General features: G+C 35.1%; 1 protein-coding gene across 1 annotated transcript in view; it reads right to left on the bottom strand.

Annotated features, from left to right (window-relative positions):
- Positions 1-18,399, bottom strand: part of RIT2 (Ras like without CAAX 2) — a 237,705-nt gene that overhangs the window by 164,626 nt on the left and 54,680 nt on the right. Inside the window, exon 2 of the mRNA XM_023750812.1 lies at positions 15,435-15,491. Within this exon, the coding sequence (XP_023606580.1) occupies positions 15,435-15,491 (57 nt within the window). The remainder of the gene's footprint in view (positions 1-15,434; positions 15,492-18,399) is intronic.

Genomic DNA, 18,399 nt, shown 5'->3' with positions numbered 1-18,399 from the left:
CAATCAATATTGAATATTTATCATACTCTAAACTTGTACTCCACAGCCTTCATCCCTAGTCTCTGAATAAAACACTGCAGATTTGTAGGGAAATTCTCATAATGAGCAATTGCTGTTGAACTTGAATTCAGCTTTAGTCTTCCAATAGAAGAGCGTTAATGTAAAAATGACATTATAATGAGGAAATTGAAGAGGTACCTTATTGTGTTCTCACCATCATATTTCATTGTTTTTGCTGCCTCTCATAACTTGATTGAACTTTGCAAATTTTTTATTCCTTGAACATTCAGTCATAATATGAAAATTAAGTTCTGTTTTTTTCTGCCTTTCACATCATCTCAATTTAATTGACATTTTTTCCAGCTCATGCATAGTCTAAAAAGAAAACTATTGCATTTCTCTGCAACAATTTGTTAGGTTGGAATCATTAATAATAATCACAAACTCTTGAAAATAAAATAAAAGTGTTTCTTTTAAAAATGGTTAGAGTTTCAGTGGAAGTCACAGGCTGTATTTCTATTTCACAAAGGAAGAATACCCATTGGGCAGCTTGGTTCTGTATTTCTTATGGGTACACTAGCAGTTTAATTGAAGAACGTTAGGTTTTTTTTAATTTCATAATGCACCCACAGGCACACATACCAGAGCTCTAGGCTGTGGTGAAGTTTTATAAGAATTAAATAGAAAAAAAATATGCATGGGTAATTGTGCTGTCCTTAAGAAGTTTCCACATGTTCAACTTTACATAATTTGGTGAGAAAGGTGGTAGAACAATCAATTGCTTTTCAAGCAATAGGTGTTCCCAATATAATATTCTAAGTGCTGGGGATTGAGACAGATAAATCCTAGTTCCATTCCTTTAATAAACAATGAAACAAAATATATGTCCAAGAAAAACAGCAGATATTGATAAGTATTATGCAGGAAATTGTATAAAGGTAGAGGGCTAGATTCTTAAGAGAAGACATTTGAGATGATAATTGAATGATGAAAAGGATTCAGCCAAGGGAATTAGGTGAAAGAGTCTATGGGTGGATGAAACAACTTGTGGGTTATACCAGGGTCAGCCTCAAGCTTGGTGTGCTCAAGGCATAGCATAAAGTTGATGTTGACTAGAGAATGATGAGCAAGGAATAGAGTGGGGCAGGATGTAGCATGAGATCAGTGAGGCGGGCAAGAGTCGCATAATACAACCAAAGGTGCCAGCCAGTGTTCTTACTCAAGTGCAATACAAACCTAGAGACAGATAAGTCCCTCAGGCTGTGGAATGAAAGAGGGACCAGAGTGGGATAAGAAAAGAATGGAGGGTGGGGGTGGATATGGGGGCATAAATTGCATAATCTTCCCCCAGTTCTTATTTTATTGTATCTCAAACAAATCTAGATTAAGAATTTTTGGTAAAGAAAAATAACATAAATTAAAACCAGGCAATGAGTTTTTAATCCTGAAAACGAACTATTCTTAGGCCTAATTTAAGAACGTTACATTCAACTCTACTGATATGAATTTGTTCCTTTTATCTGCTCACTCCTTACTCCACACCCATGAACACCTCCCCTTTCCCTCTACTAACCCTAGAGTTACTGCAGGGTCAGCTCCAGTATTATGTATCTAGTGCTTTTTGAGACTTCTCTAACTCAGAGAGGTCATTTTCCTTTCTGAAATTCTAGAAAATTTATTATAAATGTCATTTCCTTGTACTGTTCAATAGATAGTGTTATGTGTTTCATATATCTTTTAATATACTTTTGTGATTTAAAAAGGAGGCATCGATATTTTTATATTAAATGAAAGACTGCATGAGTTGCATGTGGTAAAATACATATTTAGGGTCAGGAGGGCATTTTGGTGTCCATGAAATTACTTCAGGGGGGAACTGTCTTTTCTTCCTGTGTTTGTGCTCAACTCTGCCCATAACCACGGCAGCATACGAATTCAGCCCTGAGCAACACCAACTGTGAAAGGGGCTAATATTAAAATATAAGGTTCCTCAATGCTCATCATGTTTCTCCTTTTTATATGCTATGACCTAGAAATATAAATTACTTTGGACTGATCATTATTGTGTAAAGGTCAAGACTATTTGTTTAAAATTTACTGGGTTGCAAAGCAATGGAAAAATACCTTATCGCCCTCAGAAAATGCTTTTCTTTTCTTTCTTTTTTTTTCTTTGCTTCATTGTATCAAAATCACAGCATTTTTCAAATGGAACAGTGTTATCTATAGACGACCTCTTCAAAGCTGCATTTTCAACTTGAATTGATGTACAATAGAGCTGTCTTGTTTAAAATATAAGTGATCGTTTACTCTGGAATATGTGTATACTATACTTCGGAGGACCTACAAGAAGTTAATATATTTTCAGATTTCAGTTAAACTTATGGAAATACAAATGCTGGTGTCTTTATCCTTCCCATTCCTGACTTTTTGAGTCTTATCCCTACTCATTTTATTGGTTTTACTTTTTCTACTCCATCCTCCAAGGATAAGGTAACTAATTATATTTATTATGTGTTAGTTTATAAATAGAGAAAAGTTAGCATATATTTACATGGTATAATATATACTAAAGTAATTTTTAAGTCAGGACTTTAGATAGTTTATAATATCATTCACATATTATCTCAATCAGTCTTTATCACAACCCTACATTTTGACAGCAGATTTTGTAACGGAAGAAACTCTGGTCCCAGAGGTTAAATAATCTGCTAAAAACAAAATGTTTTTTTAAAAAAAATCATCACATGAAGATGCTACACACTCTAATATTATTGATTTTATTAATATTTTAGTAGTTCTAGCACATAAGCTCCAATGTTACTTGAGTGTAAGCCATATAAAGGGTGGGAAAGCATTAGCACACATCATTTTTGTACCAAGTACATTTCTCCAATCTGATCACCTAGTTCATCTCCTTTGACTAGAATCCAAAGCCTTTCTTTAAGAGTGAACCTTTCCTGTGTGTACATTTGTGTACTATACACAATATAGTCATGTTTTTAAAGACTGTAACATGACTAAAATGACGACTATTCAATTTGATAACTTTGAATCTTATTTGAATGCATGATTCTGTACTTTGGTTTACAAACTCTTATGCTCTTTTATGATCAACCACAATGGTTGGTTGGTTTTTAAAGCAAATTGAATATGCAGCCTAGTTAGCCAGCTAGTGTGAATGTGTGTCATGAATATAAACATGTATCAATCATTTTCATTTTCCCTGTGATTTTTAGTGATATAGTGTCTAGGGACCAGGGCTAAGAATTATTGCTCTTGCAGTTCCTCATTCCGACTGGGAGAATGTTGAACTTTCATTATCCACTGACAGAATTTATTGCTCCTAGTGTTTGCAGATGAGCTCAGCAAAGTAAAGCACAACTCTAACAAAAGAACATGTGATTATTTGGGGCTAAGGCAGCAGGAATATTTTGGTATACTGGTATATTTTGATATGAAACATTCCTGTAACCTAACTGTTTTATTCTGCATTACCTGGACCCAAAGCATGGTACTATAAGAGTGACCATCTGTATAATAAATTATTCCACTGGAATTTTTGGTATTTAATGCTGTAGACTTGAAAACTAGATAAATAACTGTATTAAAATTGCAGATGAATAAGAAAAGGATAAACTGACTTTGACAAGAGAACCCAAGATCCTTACCTTTGAATACCTTAAATAAGCTGGGTCCTTTTTGTTTTCTTCAAGATTCATCAGCTCTAAGCTAGATATATAAAATGCTGCCATAATTGAGCCATTAAGTTTCTCCTGAGGACTAACAATAAAATATCTAAATTCATTCACCTGATACAAATTGAGTTTCTTCAAAGTTCCATTACCAGGAAAGGCACTGGGATTTTGAATGCAAAGATGTTCATGAAAAAAACAGTAATCATTTTCAGGAAGACTGGGTGACTCATGTTTGATGGGAATGTCAGGGGACTTAGCCTTGAAGAGCTGATACTTTCAATGAGTTCTGAAGTAAGAATTGATGCTAACTAAGCAGGGGAAAGAGGATGGAGGTAGAGGTAGAGGGGAAGCAGGACATGAGAACATACTTTATACTCATAGATCACTTTGTGGAGGAGCCTGATGGAGGGAGGAAAGGCATTGAGACTTAGCACAAAAAAATATAGTATTGCTTAAGGGCAGCGAGATGAAGGAGAGAGTGATGCCCAGTTAAGCTTAAAAGCTTGACAAAAAGCAGCCCAAGTACAACCTAGTTGGATGTATTAATTTTTTTTTGCCTAATTGCCAAGGAAATTCATTGCAAGGGACTGAATGTTCATACTGCCCCCGCCCCTCCATTCATACCTTGAAATCATAATCCCAATGTGATGGTATTTAGAGGTGGGGCCTTTCGGAAGTAATTAGGCCATGAGGGTGGAGACCTCATAAATGGAATTAGTGCCCCTTATAAGAAGGGGCTGAGGAGCTAGCTTGCTCTCTTTCCACAATGTGAGGACACAGTAAAAAAAAAAATGGGGGGGGGGTTCACATGTAACTAGGCAGAGGCCATTTACTATGAACCTGAACATGCTGGCACCCTGATGTCAGGCATCCAGGACTGAGAAATGTGAGAAATAAGCTTTTGTTGTTTAAAACCACCTCGTTTGTGGTCATTTTTCTAGCAGCCCCAAAAGATTAAGACAGTCATTGAAGAATCTTAATCAGGAAGAAGAATATGTGTGCGTGTCTATGTGTGTGTATTTGTGTTATGTGAATGTATGTGAAGATATGATCATATTTGAATTATCAGAAGATCATTCTGAAGACTTTAATTTTAATATGGAGTCTGTAAAGGTCTGCCCCAAACATTTAGAATTTCAGGGGGAAGGTGAGGGTGAGTGGGAAGAGATCAACCAAAAAACTTGTATGCATATATGCATAACCCATGGACATAGATAATAGTGTGGTAAAGGCCTGGGGCGGGGGTGGGGCTGGCTAGAAGGGGTCAATGGGGGGAAAAAGGGGGTCAATGCCGAATAAAAACTTTTTATATCCTAATAAATAAAAATCCAGAGGCCATCTTGACCTAAACGACCAGACAGATGACTGAACACCAGGCTAGGGTCCCAGCCGGCATGGCAGGAGTCAGTCCTGGGTCCCGACCAGCGAGGTGGAGACAGGGAGCTCTGGGCCTCAGGTTTGAAGGCCGGCCACACCCCCATCATGGGAGACCCAGAGTTTCACTGTACCCCAGCCATGGCCCAGAGCTCCCTTCCCCGCATGCCCCCTTGGGAGGGAGCTATGAGCCCAGGCTGGGGTGCTGTGTCAACAGGGAGCTCTGGGCCCCAGGCCCAGGGAACTGGAGCCATGACTGGTCTCTGGGTCCCTCCTCCCCGCCCACAGGCTCTGGGGAACCAGAGCCATGCTGGGATCTGGGAATCTTAGTCCCTACCCCGGGCCTGCAGGCTCCAGGTACCGGAGCCATGCTGCGATGGGACTGGACCCTACCCGAGGCGTCCCGGATTGTGAGAGCATGCAGGCTGGGCTGAGAGACCCCCGAGTACATGATTTTTTGTGCACCAGGCCTCTAGTATATATATATAATACTTTGAACAATAAAGATTAAAAAAAAAACAGGTAAACACGTTTTTAAAAATATAATAACTATTTCCTAACTTTGCCAAGAAAGAGACTTTTAGTGGATTAAAAACTTGAAGGAACAAAGAAAGGAGAAGTGGGAATAAAAGTAAATACATTATATATATATATATATATAATCACAGTGAATAGAAAACACAAAATAGGATAGCAGGAATGAGTCCATATATACCACTAAACAAAGAAAACGTGTATTAGACTAAAAAATGGATTAGACTAATCTATTAAGAAGAAGAATCTAATTAAGGTGGAAAATTTTCAAAAATGTTATTTATATAGATAGCAATAGAACATTCAATAACCTGCACAGTGCCATAGAATAAACAAAAATTAACTATTTTTACAGCTATGTGCAATAACATGGATAAATTCCACAAACATAATGGTGAATGTAAGGGACCAGATGCAGAATAATGTAGACTGAACTATTACATTTGCATAAGTATTACAAAATGGTCAAAACTATACTAAATGCTTCAGGATGTTTGCTTCATTTTAACACTATTAAGAAAAGCAAAGACAATCTGGGGTTGCAGAGAGTGCAGTTTTTGGTAGGTGACATGAGAGGTGCTTCTGAGATGCTGACAATGTACACTGTTTTGGCTGTGTGCTAGTTATATGAGCTGTTACTGTGTGATAAATTAGTGAGCAGTGCTTCTCATTTTGTACACACTCTGTACATCATATTTCATATCTAAAATGTTTCAAATAACCAAAAATGAGATATAATATTTCATTCATTTGGCAAAGAATTTTTTTAAATGTAAATATTAAGTGTTGGGCAAGCTATAAAAATTACATCATATGCTGTCATGGAATTTTATATGTCTCCTCAGAGGGTAATATTGAATTTTTATTAAAATGTAAAATTCATATGCCTTATAGCCTAGCAATTACACTTATCAGTGTGTACCCTATAGAAACACATGTTTTAGCCTAAGGAGGATATTTATTGCAGTATTGTTTACATAAGAGAGAAACAAGAAATAAATAAGTTGTCCATCCTTAGGAAATTGTTAAAATTAATTATCCATAGGTTATCCAATTAACCTAGAAATAACTATAATAAAATTGTATATGAAAACAAATATGATATGTATAATATAGCATAAAATGGTATATATCAACTAACTAGATTGAGGTATCCCTTTATGGGAGGGAATTAGGGGACATCCATAATACTGTCAACAATAAAAAATAATTTAAAAATGAGTGAATAGGAGTTTGGAAAATGCGAATAACTAGTATATACAACTCTTTAAAAAGATTAGAGTGAAGAGAGGATAGGGATAAAAGCATAACTCAATGGAAATATACAACTTGAAAAATTAATATAATTGGGATAAGGCTAACATATATAACACATGCCAACATATTAAAAGTTTAAGGCTACAGCACCAACCACATACTGATCATTATAGTCCTGGCTTTTCTTACAATGGTCCACTATGGTCTCATATAGCCACTGGTGAGAATTTTTCAATTAGTTCATTTGGTTCTGATTAAGGAAGGTTTCACTATTCCTAGATGCATGACGTATACAGAGGTGGACAAAAGTAGGTTTACAGTTGTGAGTATGTAAAACATATTTAAGAAAGCTACTGTAATAATCATAACCTGCATGTCTTTTTCCATAGGACCTTAGAAAAAGAAATATTGATTTTTTAAAAAATCTTTATTGTTGAAAGTATTATATACTTTCCCTTTTTTCCCCATTGACCCCTTCTAGCCCGCCCTTAACCCCCACCCCTGGCCTTCATCATCCTATTGTCTGAGTCCATGGGTTATGCATATATGCATACAAATTCTTTGATTGACTTTTAAAAATGCTACTATCTAGCTTCTGAATAAAAACAGAATGAGGTTTTTCTTTAATATATATAAAATATTCAGATAGCCACATAAGCACAAAGATGAATCTATTCAGGGCATGATTCTAACCCAAAATAACTTGGCAAATAACTTTGACCTTCATAGATAAAATGCATGTCTGTAGAATTTAATTACTGTTATTATCACATGACTAATCAAATAAAATATTTAGAACTGTCTTTTAATAGAAAAATAGTTGCTCGCATTGGTTTGGTGCTTGATAGTTTTCAAATTAATTTTCCACATAGCTAATTTTAGCTTCCATCTCTCTTTGTCCCAGTGAGAATGCACACCCTGGGACTGTCTTTAATCAAAGAAAGCAAATTGTAGAAAATGGACATATGTATGACATGTTCATTTCATTATTTACATGAGTCAAACTTACCTAAATGTCTCTCTCCATGTCTTCATTTCATGCTGAGTAAATGCATGCTGATATGGACAACTTTGATATGAAATGTCAAAGAGCTGACCTCTTTATTCTCCAGAAATCATTTCAACATAGTAGTTAGAATTACACTAGTTAAACGAAAAGTATTAAGCAGAATATGCCATGGCTAATGACAAAGATTCACTTTGAAGAGTCCATAAATTAGGAGGCAGTAGTTAAATGCTCCGACTTTGGGTCAAATAAATATGGATTTAGATTCTAGTTCAACAAATTTGTAAACATATGACACTGGGTAAATTAATCTAAATACCACTAAAAAATTGAAAATACCAAGATGTGTTATAGTTCTAAATGATTTCCTATGTGGAATATTTTACGCTGTCCTTTTTAAAAAAATCCAACACATGCATGAATTAGGGGAAGTAAATGTAAATTTTGTTAGCTCTTTTAAGATATGCTTAAAATAATTTTATCTCATATATTGCATTTATCAGCAATAATGGCCACTTTTTAGTACATACCAGTATGAATATTTCCCCTCATTCTAATTGCTATGCAAGATTACTCATTAAGAGCCAATAGAGTACTTACAATGTCTTTAAAAATTAACTACTAAACAGAGACAAAGTATAACTATCAGGTATTTGACTTCATACTAAGTGCCCACTTATAATCATTGAATAAGCATAGAAAATAATGAGAGGTGCTTCTGTTGTAGGCACACTATTGTCCTCAAGGGCACCTATATCTAGAATTGGTATATGTCTCTAGCTGTTTAGTTTGACCAAAGATAATTTTATTTTATTTATTATATTTTAAATCCTCATGCAAGGATATATTTTTATTTATTTTAGAGAGAGGGGTAGGAAGAGAGGAACATCAATGTGAGAAACATCGATAAGTTGTCTCCAATACATGCCCTGACTGACGTGCAACCTAGGTATGTGCCCTGACCAGGAATCCAACCCACAACCTTTCAGTATATGGGATGATGCTCCAGCCAACTGAGCCACATCAGCCAGGGCAACCACAGATAATTTTAATTAGCTAATGAATATAGTCAACATCACACATAGTTAACTGAATGTTTCCATGGTTATGGTACTATCTGAAAACTCTATTAAATGACTAACTATAAGAACATTGCTGTTTTTACAGATATGGCATTTTATTCTTTTCCTGTTGAGCTAGTTACAGTTCTTACCGATTGCTCAGGAAGAATATAAATCTTTCACATGAGTGTATTATGCAGTATTCATGGCTAGTAAGTGAAATGGGAGGTCTGAATCACTGAACAAGGAAAAGCATTCATGGCTGAATCAATTACAAGAGTATGTGTTCCTTGAAAATAGGCTATGTAGGCACTGCTTAAAAATTGTTGGTCATATGAATTTCTGGGCACTGTGGGTACTGAATAAATGTATGGCCAAGTAAATTCATAAAGTGATCACCGATTACTGTACTGTTTGTGAAATAGTCTTGTGGGGGTTGTTTTTGTTTGTTTGTTTGTTTTCTTCTGCAAGAAAAGCAACCCAAAGAAACTATTGAATAGGTCCTTACGGCCAGTTTACTCTAATCAGATTGTGTGCTATACTTATATAATGACCTGAAGTCATCCTAATGCAACCAGAGAAAGAGACAATTGGACTCCAGATAAAGACATACAATCAGCTCTTAAGAATGATGAAATAAAATTAAGCAGGGAAGATCAATAAGAAACATCTTTCTGCCTAATTTTATGTGCTATTTATTCCTGTGCCTCGTACAATGCCTGGATCATCTTAGCTTCCCAAAAAAATATTTGTTTATGAATTAATATTGAATGAAGAGGCTCAGCCAGGTTTGCTCAGTGGTTGAGCATCAATCTATGAAACAAGAGGTTACCAGGTCAATTCCCCATCAGGGCACATGCCCTGGTTGCAGGCTGGATCCCCAGTAGGGGTCTTGCAGGAGGCAGCCAATCAATGTTTCTATCTCTCTATCCCTTTCCCTTCCCCTCTCTCTAAAATCAATAAAAACATATTTTTAAAAATATATTAAATAGAGAGGAAGAAGCAGGAGATGAGAATAAAAATAGAAAGCAGAAGACATAATAACGTATGCTTGCATAGTGCTTTTAATTTTTCAAGGAAAGTTTCTTTTGGTAACTATTTTAGGTTAAGAAATAGCCATTAATGTAATAGGGGATTTCTACAAAAGAACACTAACTAGCACACCTTTGATTAGTTTAGTTGCTTTCTAGGACTCAAAAATAAACTGTAGCAAAGTCTAAAAATGGTAAATGTTTTGCTAGAAATATTTGTTCACCCAATTTTTTTATTCAACAAATATTTATTCAGCACTACAATATGCTGGGCATTCTGAAAAGGTCTGGGGAAACACTAGTGAATTATATATTGGGGGTTCCTACTCTCATGACTCTTTAATTAAATGTATAATTAACTGAATTATTATTTAATTACATAAAGATAAATGATATTAAGGAAATATTCAAGGTTCTGACAGAATGCATGAAAAAGGTCTTATTTTGGGAAGCCAAAGGGGGCTTTCTTTTATTTATTTTTATTTTTCAATTACAATTTGCATTCAATATCATTCTGTATGAATTTCAGATGCACAACAAAGTGGTTAGAAAGTCATGTACTTTACAAAGTGGCCCCATGATGCTTCAAGTACCCACCTGGCCCCGTACATATTTATCACAATATTATTGACTATATTCCCTATACTGTAATCTTCATCTCTGTGACTATTCTATGACTACCAATTTATACTGCTCAATACTGTCATCTGTTTCATGCAGTCCTCCTACACTCCCAACTGTTAGTCTGTTGTCTGTTTCTATTTGGTTTGTTTATTTTGTTTTAGATTCCACATATAAGTAAAATCATATGGTATTTGTCTTTCTCTGTCTGACTTATTTCACTTATAATACTCTCAAAGGGACTTTTTGAGGAAGTAATATTTAAGCTGAAATTTGATCAAAGCACAAGTTAAACAGGCAAAATGGAGGGTGGAGAGGTAAAGAGCATTCAGAGTTAAAATAGGTGCAAAAATGTCCTAAGGCAGAAAGGGGCTTGGCTAGTTTGTGAATCTAGAAGAAGGCAGATGTAGTTGAAGCCCCTCAAAAGGGGTGGTGGGTAGCAAGTGTGAAAATGAAAGTAACAAGACCATGAGAATTTTCACTCTATTCTTAGAATTTTATTCTGTTAACATTGGGAACTGTTCAGCAGTGCAAATTTGTGTTTATACAGATATTTCTGGACCCTGTGTAAAAACCAATTAGAAGAACCAGTCCAAACTGGACATGGAGGTGGCTTAGAATAAGAAGGCAGCAGAAGCTAGGGGGAATTGGGGAAAGATTCAATATATTTTTAGATGGTAGAAACAACAAAGTTTGATTAATGACATAATATAGAAGTTGAAATAGCTATCAAGGACTTCTCTTGAGTTTCTGGTATGAGATCCTGGTAAATTAAGGGCATTACCATGATAAAGAATCCTGATGGAAGTAAAGTCTAGTAGGGATAACCAGTTATTATTTAAAGTCAAGATATGTTCACTTTTGTCTGCCTTGGATCTATCTAAATGTGAAAGTTAAGTAGGCTGCCAGCAATATTCATTTTTATCTCAGAGAAAAGTACAGAACTATCTCTATCTAAACCTTAGCTGATCCTATACACTCTTTAAAGATCTGGCAAATCTTTTCCTTCCTCTTGCCAACCTGCACATTGTGTCATTTATTTCATCCTTAGGACTTCCGGTTCCCCAAATTCTCCATCTTAGTTACATGTTGCATTGTCTTACTTGGGTGCCTATATTTTTTGTTCTTCTGGGAATATCTATTCTTACTTCCTCTTCACTTGCCTAATTCCTATGCATCCTTCAAAACTCAGTGCAGAGGACAGCTGTTCTACATGTACTTCATGTCCCTTCAGGTCATGCAAGATGCACCTTCATTGTTCTCCTTCAGCATCTTGTGTTTTTTTTTCCAGTGAACGCATCACATGGTCTTGTATACTTACTAATTTTCCAACACAACCTGAAATGTATTGAAGTCAGAGACTGTGTTTTTATCTTTATATATCTGGTGTGTAGCATGGGAACCAGCACATAGTAGGTGAATGTAAAGTTTTATAGGTTTGTGAAGGAAGGGGGCAACAATAACAGTTTGAGAAGAGTGAGAGATAAACACCAATTACACACATCATGTAATCTAAGTTATAATGCTCTGTAACTGAGAAGTAACGCACATCCTTCATGGTTCAGAATTTTTAATCAAGTATTAGTGCTCATCAAGTATTACTCAGAACATGCTATTTGAGATCATACCTTGTTTCCTTCTGTATTAATTTGCCAAGTGGAGTGACCTGGTTTTATATGCTTACTTTCTATGTTTGCATTCATTTGATTATCAGTGAACATGAACAGAAATAATTCTCAACATAAGAAGGTATTAATAAATAATAATTTGAATTAAATATGCAGTCCACAAATTAGAATCTGGGGAAAGGGACACCATATTCTATAGCAGAAAATATCAACACCTTGAAATCTAATTCATATTAAATTATAATTATATACAATAAGATTTCTAATTTCAAGCAAGTTACAATATGATTAAAAGGATATAGCAAAACAAACTTCTCTCGGTCATTGTCTCAAAGGTCTTTAAGAAGTCCAAACTTCTCTGAAAATTCTTCTCAAAGAATCTTGAATTCTAGACTAGAGAGCCAGAATTTCTTAGGTTTTAAAACATATAGGAAGCTGTGATCCTAAATCACAGTAAATAAAGCTTAAGAGAGGGTCACTAAACTGTCTCTCCATTCTTTCAAAACTCCCTAATAACTGACTTCAAAGATATAAATATTTGTGTATTTGTTTTAAGTCCTCTTCCTGCAATAAAAATTCCTCGAAGGCTAATTTAGTTCTAGAGGATAAACAGATTCCTTTGTAAATACCAGGCATTAAAATATTGTTTGCTAATTGAATTGCATACAATGCTTACCTCTAATGATTTGCTGCTAATTAAAAATGACATGTGTGTTTATTAGTATGAAAGGTTGGACATCAAGGCCTTTGGTCAATTTTTTTTATTTCCATAATTATTTTACTATAGAAAAAGCAAAGTGTACTTAACACAATTTTTAATACTTAGAAATAGGATATTTTAAAGATTAAATTAAACCTTGAATTTATTCATATTTAATACCTTTAGCATAAACTTAATTTAATTTTTAAGTGACATTTCATCACATGGAATAATAGAATGAACACCTTTCAATATTCCCTTCGTAGGTATTTTCTGTGGATTTGCAGAAGCTAGACCCATTGGTTACTGACTTTGAAAATGTTGCTCCTACTTAAGGGGAGCAATTACTTCTTTGGAAAGAATATTGGTACCAGATGATATGCCTAATTCTTCTCAAGGCTAAAGGGAAACTATATTTTTGAATTTATGTAGATTTGAAAGAAAAAATAATTGTAAGCTGAATCTAGAGAGATAATAAAACCATACAAATCTTTCAAAGATTTCAGAGAAAAACTATTCAAAGTCTAACTCAGTAGGATGACAAACAGATCTGAACAGGAATTGAAAAATAGTCATTTATTATATAAATCATGAAATAAGTATCCTTGATAGGTGTATTCTTCTCTAATTTGTATTATTTTCAAAATGTAGTAATAGGAAATTCCTCTTGAGGGGCCATTAAGTCAGCCAGACTGAGTTATAGTTATGTAGCTTGAGCAGGAGAAAAGTAAGTTATTTGGGACTTTCACATTCCTGAAACAGGATACCAATGGAAAATTATTAACCTCTATTTTCATCAGAGATGCCAAGAAATGAAATGATGGGAAAATAGAATTGAAAGTAATCAAGTGCTCTGTCTCCATTTTCAAACTTCTTCTAAAGCTATTTTACTTAGAGCCATGTTAAGGTATGACTTCGGCCCTTTGTGAGTATGGAATCTCAAATGATGGATGTGCCTCATGGATATCTAAAGGAATCATCATTATATTTTTCTCCTTTATTCCTCTTGAAGAAGATATTTATGTGTATTCACATATATTGCCCTATGCAAGCCATTGACATGAGAGTCTAGTGAGCAAAAGGTAGGTTTTTGAAATACCAGTGCATATAAAGCTTAAACAATGATGGAAAATGATGAACAGAGTGATTTGTGATTTCATAAATGATATACAGTTGAATTTTCCAACACAATAAAAGATTCAGAGAATTTGCCCAGAGATTTCTTGTCTTCTATAAGTCATAATAGGTATGCAAAGTTATCAACATTCTAGAATTGAGATAATAAGAAAATGGATTTAGAGGATTATCAAACATGGACTGTAGCTAATCACTTCTAAAACTTTACAAAGTGATTATTTTTGCTTCAGAAACAAAAGTCAACTCTTTGAGGAAGTGCTTTCTGATGAACAGCATATTAATTGCTTGCACTTAAATTTTACTAATTCAGTTCAACTGATGAAGAGGTCTTGCTAAATCATGGGACATTTAAAAATGAGTACATTTCATTTATTTCAGCAGTAGTATTCAAGCAAATATCCTGGAGGATTTGCAGGAAGATATACAAGATAATTATTTACAGAATAGCTTTTTACATACACAGTAAGACTGAATTAAAATTGCTAAATGAGGATCACACCCATTGTAAGGGTAGGAGATATTCAGACCAACTAAAGTAAAAGGGTGAAAGGGTGAGGAGTAGTCAAAGGAACTCACAACCTAAACCATGAGGGGTCCAGAAGCTATTTGCTTTTCTATGCCATGACATAATGCTTGGTATGTGTTCAATACCAATGCATTTCTAGACAAAGAATTCTATGACAGACTGTGCTTGGAAATTTTCATCTGATTCTTTAAAGTGGCTCTTTGAATGATTAGTAAAGCAGTTTTCAGACATATTTTCTGCTTTGATTGAGGAAGAAAAGGTGTTCCCAATTGCGATGTTCCTGCACTTGATGTGATAAAAAGAAAATTGCATGGAAGAATGAAACATGACTGGATTTTTTGACTCTAACAATAATTTGACTCTTTGAGTCTCAGTTTCCTCATCTGCAAAATGAGGAGGGTAAACAAAATTACATCTATACCTGGAGTTCTTTCCAAATGCACCATTATCATGGTAACCTACTTGTGTACTACAAGATCCAGACACTGATAGAGTGAGAAAATGACCAAATAAAAAGCACACAACCATATCAGTTTTATTATCCAGAGCACAGTTTTTTAAATGAAATAGATATCCATTAGTGGATCCTGAAATCAAAATAAAGTTAATGTATTCCAACCATCATTTATCAGAAAGAAATGGAATAGAATGGAAAAGATGAGAATGCATGGCAAGAAGTAAGGACAAATATTGTTTCTTGAAGCTATAATTTTGGTGGCTTACATATTATATATTAATGTGTGTATGTGCTGAGTCATGGCATAAAATATATTTCTTATTCTCCACTGATATCAACAATATTTGTAAGCCATTTATTTAGAGTATCTTTATTTGAGCTAAAGGAGAAAAGAATGTTTTACTCACCAATAGTGGGATCATGGTAATCAGGGAACTGATGGCTAATAAACTGCATTGTCATTGCTGAAAAAAAAATAAATTCAATTTAGAAAAAATTCACCAATTCTTCAATATGATAGTCACCATGGTACTCCCATCAATTTGTTAATACTTTCTAATGAGCAATTTACTTCTGAGGGTGACTAATTACACACATTAACCACAAAAATGATGATAATAAAAGTTCTATAAGAAAAAAGTGTATCTAGAGTGAAAAACAATGCCAGATAATTCTCTGGAATAAATATGTCCAAATTTGAAGTGTATTTCAACAAATCTTGCACTGAAATAAAAATAAGACTCTTTTAAAAAAGATATATTTTTAAATTGATTTCAGAGAGAAAGGAGGAGGGAGAGAGGAACATCAATGATGAGAGAGTCATTGATCAACTGCCTCCTGCATGCCCCACACTGGGGATTGAGCCTGCAACCCAGGCATTTGTCCTGACAGGGAATGGACATGCATGACCTCCTGGTTCATAGGTTGATGCTCAACCACTGAGCCATGTCAGCTGGGAAAACTAAGGCTCTTGATATAATAGGAATATAAACCAGATGTAGAATCTTCTTGGCTTGTTCTGGTTAAACAGTTGGTATTAGTTATAGATCTTTTTACTAAAGATCTTATACATTTTCTGGGACTTAACTTCCGCATCTTTAAAACAAAAACATCTCTGAAGTCTGTATTAGTTATTAAGTACTAGAGGTCTAGTGCATGAAATTCGTGCATGGGGGGGGTTCCCCTCAGCCCAGCCTGCACCCTCCCCAATGCGGGACCCCTAGGGTAATGTCCGACTGCCGGTTGAGGCCCAGGATCAGGCCTCAACCGTCCGTCGGACATCCCTCTCACAATCCGGGACCACTGGCTCCTAACTGCTCACCTGCCTGCCTGCCTCTTACTGCCCCCCCTGCTGGCCTGGTCACCCCCAACCGCCACCCTGCCAGCCTGGTCACCCCTCACTGCCCCCTCCTGCTTGCCTGGTCACCCCCAACTGCTCCACCTGCTGGCCTGGTCACCCCACACAGCCTGCTATTTTGGTCGTTTGGTCGCCCCTCACTAACCCCCCCTGCTGGCCTGATTGCCCCACGCAGCCTGTTGGGTCATCCATTCAGTTATTTTGGTTGCGACAGTCACTTAGACTTTTATATATATATAAATTATATGAGTTATTATCTCTAGCTGTTCACAGTTTGAAGTGTTTAAGTCACTTTTATTTTGCCTAATTCATGTTATTTAGAACATTTTATTAATTTTCATTACTTTTTTGGTATATCCTCTAATTCTCCACATTCTTCTTAAATATATACATTTATGATATATTTTCAATGTTTGGGATTTTTTTTGTAAAGTTCCCTTGTGCAAAATTTCATTACTAGGAGATAAGGGCATTCTGAAGTAAAGAAACAAACTTGGAAATAAGTTAGTATGTAATAGTTCTCTTCCTTTTAGTGTGTGTGTGTGAGTGTGTGTGTGAGAGAGAGAGAGAGAGAGAGAGAGAGAGAGAGAGAGAGAGAAAGTAGGACTCTCTTCCTTAACCAAACTTGAGTCAGGCTCCTCTAAACCTTCCTCTGAACAAGGTCTTGACTTTAGGTTCTGTGTTCATCTCTGCTTCACCCAGTTTAGCAAGAATCCCGCTGAGTCAGGTTAGAGTGCAATAGTTCCTATATAAGTATATTTTGAATGTTTTAATTACTGTCCAGCTGTGATTTTCCTTAACAATGCTAGTAATGAACCACATCTCTGCACCAGTGTCATACTGCTTGATCAACACATTGAAATTCTTGATAGTCATGGACGCTACCAAGAAGGGTTAGAAAACATTGTGTATAACTATGGGTTAAGTTAATTACCATAAGCTTAGGAAAGCATTTGGAAGGCTGAAGAAGTTTGGAACACACTTAAGGAAAATAAATAAGCATTTTACTAACTGATAAATATATATTACATGAGACTTCAGAATCACACAACTAATATCAGAAATAAATTAATCAGTCAAAGATCTACCTGTTATACTTATTTATAAGAACACCTAGCATACATTTAGATGATGACTTTATGCTTTAATGGAAACCTGCTGCTTATTGTATAATTGAAAAAGCCCTTCAATTCTCAAATCTTCTGATCTACCACTGAGACAAAACCAAAGAAGAGAGAGCCAGCTGAGCCTTGGTCCAGAACTTCAAAGATAATTTTAGAAAGACTGATTTGTAAGAGTTTCTTTTGTGTTTTTACAAAGTGGATGCCTGATAGGACATCTCAGGACCATTTCTTTTTGCAGAGATATCATGTAAAACAAATCAGTTTTTAAAAATCTCTCCTAAATATCTTTAAGTTAATGATAAGACTTCTGCTAAATATGAGCAACCTAACTGGAGACTAACTTTTATTCATTTTGTGATGTATAGGCTTACATCCTTGAAATTTTTAAAATAAAGCATTTTTTTAAGTTTTGCTGAGCACCGCAAAAAGGTATTACAAAAGATCATACTTGTTTAAACTTTTTAAGTTATAGCAATCAACAGAGTGGAAATCTATGTATAATTTGATAGATTTAAAAATTAATTCTCTACCTAAGAATATGTCTAAAGTGATTGGTAAGATGACTTAAAAAAATTTAGGTCAACTTTGTGGCCATCACAAAAAATCTGGGGTAAGAAATAGTGATAGGAGTTCTGTCATGCTCCATGCATGTAAATGCTTTTCTTTATGTCTGTTTGTCTTTAATTGTCTTTATGGATACAGAGAAAGTGCAGAGAGAAATACAAGTAGAGAAGGCATTCATAGATTAGAAGGTAGTCATAGATTTGAGTCATGTACTGTAATTTTAACAAAACTAATTAGGGATGAAAATAAAGGATATTTGGTGGACTCAGCCTCTGCCTTTTCGATTTTTAAAAGTATAACAGTTAGTGGATAACCCTTGTTAACAAA

The sequence above is a fragment of the Myotis lucifugus genome, unplaced genomic scaffold, assembly GCF_000147115.1.
Source record: "Myotis lucifugus unplaced genomic scaffold, Myoluc2.0 scaffold_16, whole genome shotgun sequence".
NCBI classification, from domain to species: Eukaryota; Metazoa; Chordata; class Mammalia; order Chiroptera; family Vespertilionidae; genus Myotis; species Myotis lucifugus.
This window is presented reverse-complemented; position numbering and strand designations above follow the sequence as displayed.